The sequence below is a fragment of the Lygodium microphyllum genome, chromosome 19 (genome assembly GCF_053477565.2).
Source record: "Lygodium microphyllum isolate KBCC chromosome 19, Lygodium_microphyllum_v1.1.10, whole genome shotgun sequence".
Taxonomy (NCBI): domain Eukaryota; kingdom Viridiplantae; phylum Streptophyta; class Polypodiopsida; order Schizaeales; family Lygodiaceae; genus Lygodium; species Lygodium microphyllum.
The window spans coordinates 122,540,801-122,545,762 of record NC_141153.1 but is presented as its reverse complement, the minus strand read 5'-3'; the positions used below and the strand labels follow the sequence as shown (position 1 = coordinate 122,545,762).

The 4,962-nt window shown below is 45.7% G+C and overlaps 1 protein-coding gene across 9 annotated transcripts; it reads right to left on the bottom strand.

The window, feature by feature from the left end:
* Positions 1 to 285: 285 nt before the first annotated feature.
* LOC148020335 (bZIP transcription factor 1-A-like) lies at positions 286 to 4,618 on the bottom strand. Of its 9 annotated transcripts, none has more exons than XM_087700636.1 (13): positions 4,143 to 4,618; positions 3,807 to 3,975; positions 3,537 to 3,596; positions 3,341 to 3,442; positions 3,153 to 3,239; positions 2,950 to 3,012; positions 2,685 to 2,854; positions 2,543 to 2,600; positions 2,402 to 2,450; positions 1,957 to 2,219; positions 1,196 to 1,273; positions 982 to 1,107; positions 286 to 901 (listed from the first exon to the last, which is right to left on the bottom strand). In XM_087700636.1, the coding sequence occupies exons 2-13, from the start codon at positions 3,870 to 3,872 to the stop codon at positions 692 to 694; spliced, it is 1,332 nt and encodes a 443-aa protein (XP_087556762.1). In that variant the 5' UTR covers positions 3,873 to 3,975; positions 4,143 to 4,618; the 3' UTR covers positions 286 to 691. The 9 variants fall into 9 exon arrangements, with proteins under 9 accessions (XP_087556762.1, XP_087556759.1, XP_087556764.1 ...); XM_087700633.1 differs by having other exon boundaries at positions 1,957 to 2,246; positions 2,402 to 2,441; XM_087700638.1 differs by having other exon boundaries at positions 2,402 to 2,441.
* Positions 4,619 to 4,962: the final 344 nt, after the last annotated feature.

The following is a 4,962-nucleotide window of genomic DNA, read 5'->3' as shown; positions in this document are numbered from 1 at the left end:
GTGTACATATATACATGCACGCACACACGCACACACACAAAATATACATATATATGTGTACACACACAAATATATGCACACATATTGCACACAAGCAATTTCTCAACTCAAATGAATGATCTGGTCGCTCCACCTCTCCAAAAATATACCTTACAGAGACCTTTACTAACTCCATTGCCCGCCCATACAATCTAAACCAAGTGGCAATTTCCAAAAACATGTAACAACACCAAGAACATCATCCAGGGATCTTGTGTTCATCCAAAAATTTCTCTTAAAGTGAGGTTAAATCAAAGCCAAGCAAAAAAATTTGACTTTTTTGCTTTGTAGCGATGCTTGGCTTGTCTATCTTTTAGTATACAACTACCCTCCTAAGTAAATCAGTTTCACTATCCTATCCTTTGAAGCCAAGCACATTTTGACCAGGCAATGCTTCTCACAGTAAAATTTCTTCCTCCAGGAAGAAATCTTGTGTGATGCCTGTTAATGTCATGTAGCACAAAATGTACTTGTTAAGGGGCAATCTGGTTGCCCCAACCTTTCCAGGTTGAATCAGCGGTGTACAGAAGGAATGGTTAGCGTGTCATGGGCAAGAAATGTTTTTCTTTTACTACAAAGCCCTTGGGCCAACTTACTGCCTTGGTGTCTAAACTAGAATTATACAACTTCATCTGTAGGTTGAACACTTGAATCAACCTGAAGAGACTAGATTCCCACCTCCATAATCCACATTTGAGCTTCCAGTCAAGCTGAGAGTCTCATTAGCATCTCTGGCATCTCTTTGAAGAGACCCATTATCCAAATGTATACCTTCTTCCAAGACATCAGATCTAGAAAGACTAGTGTTCTGCTCCAAGTCTCCATGATGCAGCCCTTCAGACCTCGGAATTTGCAATTGATCCTTAAAACATAGGAAGCCAATATCAGAAACTAAAACCCCTCTTAATCACAAGAATTAACCTAGTCTGGTTGTACACTCACCAGCAAAGAATTATTCTCCTCAGAAAGCTTTTTGCACTCTTCTTGTATGCGACTAAGTTCACTTCGTAGAGCTGTATTCTCTTTAGTAAGTTTATCCACTTTTGCTGCAAGCTCCTCACATTCAGCCTGTTGAATAATCCCCAAGATCCAATAGTATCAATCAAATTCACAGAACCACACTCCCGAACTATCACAAGACAAATGTAATCATCACCTGTTTTCTCAGCCGAGACCTCCTAGCAGATTCCCGGTTGGACTGCTTTCTCCTTTGACGCTTTAACTCTCGCTCATCCTGCAGACAAAAGAGGAAATAAGGAGTGGCACGTGTGGTGTAGCAACTGCAGAGAGCATAGAGCTGTACTATGAATTCAGCATATTTTTATGTTGATTGTGCGAAGGGACACCAAGCATTCTAGGTTGTGGAAATGAAGCAAAAAATCTAAGTGGTTGGAATGACACAAGTAAGAATGTATCAAGTGTGAATACACTGGCTTAAAATTTTTCACCCTCCATGAGCTGCTCATCTGCAATGTGCAAAAGAGTAAAGCCATTGGCTTGCCAGTGCACATAGGCATCAATTAGAGGTGAGAAAGCTTGATGTAGAATACACAAGGACTCTTTCTGTGTGCAGCCAATAAGGGAAAGGAGTGATTATACTGTAGACACTACAATAGTGAGAACACGCTACTAATCAGCATAAAAGGCATTCATGCAAGGCACTAAGACCATCTCTATTGCACCTGCCAATGTGCCAATGAAGAGAAAGAGCAAAGGAGCAGAAGAGAAGGCGACAATCCTGTGCCCTGCTATCCATGGAGCAGGCCTTAAGAGGACACGTCACATCTCCAACTTACATTTTGTCATCTTCCAAGGTTTTGATTGCCCGACTCACTTCAGCTGACTCACTGCTTATTCATGCTCAAGTCTGCAATTTTGCAAGCTAAGAAAATACATAAACAGGGAACAAGAGAGAACCTGCAACCAAACTTCTTCTCTGCCAGGACCCAGCATGTTAGGAGAAGGAACCAGTGCACTTGTGGCTGCATTCGACGAGCCACGTTTACTACGACCAGCTGCCAATACACCTGGTGTTCCTCCAGACCAATAATCCATACCAATATTGAGATTGGTCAATGGTCCAGCACCTACAACCTGCTTCCCACCTATGGATATGGGCATGGCAGCTACAGGATGAGTTCCAGTTCCATGATTCGGATCCTGTGAGGTACCATAGGTACCTGGGTTCACCAACTGATTAGAAGGTGCTGCAGACACAAGGACTGGAAGTCATTCTCAGAGAAAGAGGATTCAGTCTTGACAGTAACCAGCTATAAGTAAGCCATGTAAAAAGACCTCTGGCCTCAACCTGGAGTACAGCCTAATATACATTCAGAAGTGGGCCATTTGAACTCAAAAATACCTTCTGATGTGGCTTGATCAAAACTTCCTTTGTGCCCTCCCTGTGAACCCTGACACACCATTTGAATTGTGAGAACCGTACTTAGATACATGAGCAGGACAAGACCTATCATAAGAATATGTCATTCACAAAAGGTCTCACATTCTGAGAATCGTCTTCACTCCCTTCTGTTGAGCCTTCACTCCCACTATCAGCACTGCTTTATAGATTTGTTCAAAGACCGCCGTCAATGTAACACTTACAAACCAAAGTACAACAGGCCCACAACTTGTTACACACCAACCTGTGTGAAAGACCCCCATTCATGGATCCAGAATTTCCTTTGCCTGGATCGCTTCCCTTGCTACTGAGCATTCCAAGACTCCCTAAACTTTCTTTGGATTTCCTGCTATGCCTTTTAGCTTTTCCATCTGCAGACTTCCCCTCTGCATCTGTCCCCACAGGAGTGCCAGCCTGCCAGAGGGATGTCAGCATTCCATTGCTGAAAAGCAGAAAGATTCTTAAACATCCCGGTTACAGCAGTCATAAGGCCAAGTAACAGCACATACCCCCTGAGAATCTGTTGGATTGCCTGCAGCTAGACCATAAGGGCCATACGGATGAGGAGTCCCCTGTCCATTGCCAGTAGAAGTAACATACATCATTTTTAGTCAAAAACTGACATTGCTCAAGTGATCCCAAATAACGTGTTATAAACCTTGGAATAAGTCCACTTAGTGTGTGACTATTTATGATAGCCGACAGCACTCACCGGCGGTATGGAGGGATGTGCATAAATTCCTCCATGAGGATACATGGCCGCATAAGGAGGTGGTGTCCCATAAGGAGGCATTAAAGGCTGTCCAACAACAGAGCAAGCAGTGAGACATGTACATATTGGCCATTCACAACACTTCTGTGCATCAACCTCCAAATTGAGTAGTTAATCAAAATTCTGACCTGTGTAGCCCACATGTAAGGGTGAGGCTGGGGACCAGAGCCCACTGTAGATGGGAAGTAGCCAGGGGGTGGCAGAGGAGACATCCCAGAGCCGTAATATGCCTGCACACACCAGCGAGTGGACATGATGCCTGTGTTAAACTCGAGAAGGAGCAAGTCCTGTAAGCGCTAAGTATTCCAGCATGTTTAACAAAACCTGAAAGGCAGCCGCCCACTCGGGGTAAGGCATCGCTGCTGTCGTGCTTGGAGGCGGCTCCTGCACAGATGTCCGCAAATGTGACTTACAGGACCTTGGGACCACCTTGATACTGAACACACAAGTAATGACCAAAAACACAGAACCAGACAGAAGTACGAATTGAAGGCTGAGGGAAACATACATGGGACCAAGGCATCGAGAATGATCACACAGTATACAATTAGGAATGCTCACATATACCACGATTGGAAGTGTTTTCTGTTGTACCTGAGGGGTAGATGTCTTTGTAGTCTTCGTGGGAGTCCCCATCTCTCCTGAGCCCATGTCTGACATGAGACCTGATAGAGTTCAAGGTGTCATGGATGATAAGGAGGGGAGCTAATGACGGAAGCGAACTGTGTGCAGGCAGGAGATCCAAGAGCAAAGCTTCCGGCCACTGTACGCCATCAACTCGAGCTCAATTTTGGGAATTTACTCTCTTTCCCTCTCTCTCTCTCTCTCTCTCTCTCTCTCTCTCTCTCTCTCTCTCTCAATTTTGGAAATGATGCTGATCGCAGACCAAGGCAGAAAACCAAATTTTCCAGAATAACGGGGAAGGCCTACCTTGGAGTGATGCTTTCGAAGGGATCCGAGCGCGTCTCAGAGGAAATTGGGAGGATCGAGGTAGAAGAAGGGAGACGATCGTCGAGGAAATCTCAGGGGGGCGGCCATGGCAGCTTTATATGCGCGAGAGGGAGAGAGAGAAACAGAGACAATGGGAGAGAGAGGCAGGGCAGTTTAACTGCTAGAGGCTGCTGAAGGAGCGAGAGGAGGGGGCGAGAGAGAAGGGGAACGAGAGAGTGTGTGTCTCTTTTGTGTCATGATCGGAGGAATCTGCCAACAAGGTGAGCGCTTTCCACCTGCACAACACACCTCGGACGCTTACTCATCACACACACAGGCCAGCGCGCACACAGACAGAGAGAGAGAGAGAGAGAGAGAGGCGCAGAGGGGAGAACACAAAAAAGGACCCGCATCTCTTCCCGCAAACGCACGAAAACGATCCAAGCAGGCCCTCTCTCAAAGACAAAACAGACGAGCACTCTTAGGCCTGGCTGGCTTACTAAGACGATGGAGGTGTGGGCGTCTTACGTGTCCCCCCCGCTTCCCACCCTCAAGCCACGTCGGCCCCGCCCCCTTAGGGTTTTCTTCACCGAGCTTCTAGCCACCTCATCCTCACCTTATGGTTAAATAAAGCTTACCTCTTGTTCGAAATTTTATAGCAAGCCTCGAAGAAAAAACTTTGCTTCTTAAGACCTCCTCGCTCAAGGGTAGTGTAGTGACATTTAACCCAAGGTCAAGGGTCCCTTCTCAGATGTAGTGGTGAAGGCACCTCATATAATGTAAAAATGTGATTATGGTTCGACTTGACTTGCCTAGTCAC

What these genes read in the sequence shown, in the direction of transcription:
- LOC148020335 (XM_087700631.1), bottom strand. Translation starts at nt 3,872, where the DNA reads ATGTCAGACATGGGCTCAGGAGAGATGGGGACTCCCACGAAGACTACA. An exon ending in AATGGGGGTCTTTCACACAG is followed by an intron (nt 2,601 to 2,684) that starts GTTGGTGTGTAA and finishes AAATCTATAAAG; the next exon opens with CAGTGCTGATAGTGGGAGTG. An exon ending in GTGAAGACGATTCTCAGAAT is followed by an intron (nt 2,451 to 2,542) that starts GTGAGACCTTTT and finishes ATGGTGTGTCAG; the next exon opens with GGTTCACAGGGAGGGCACAA.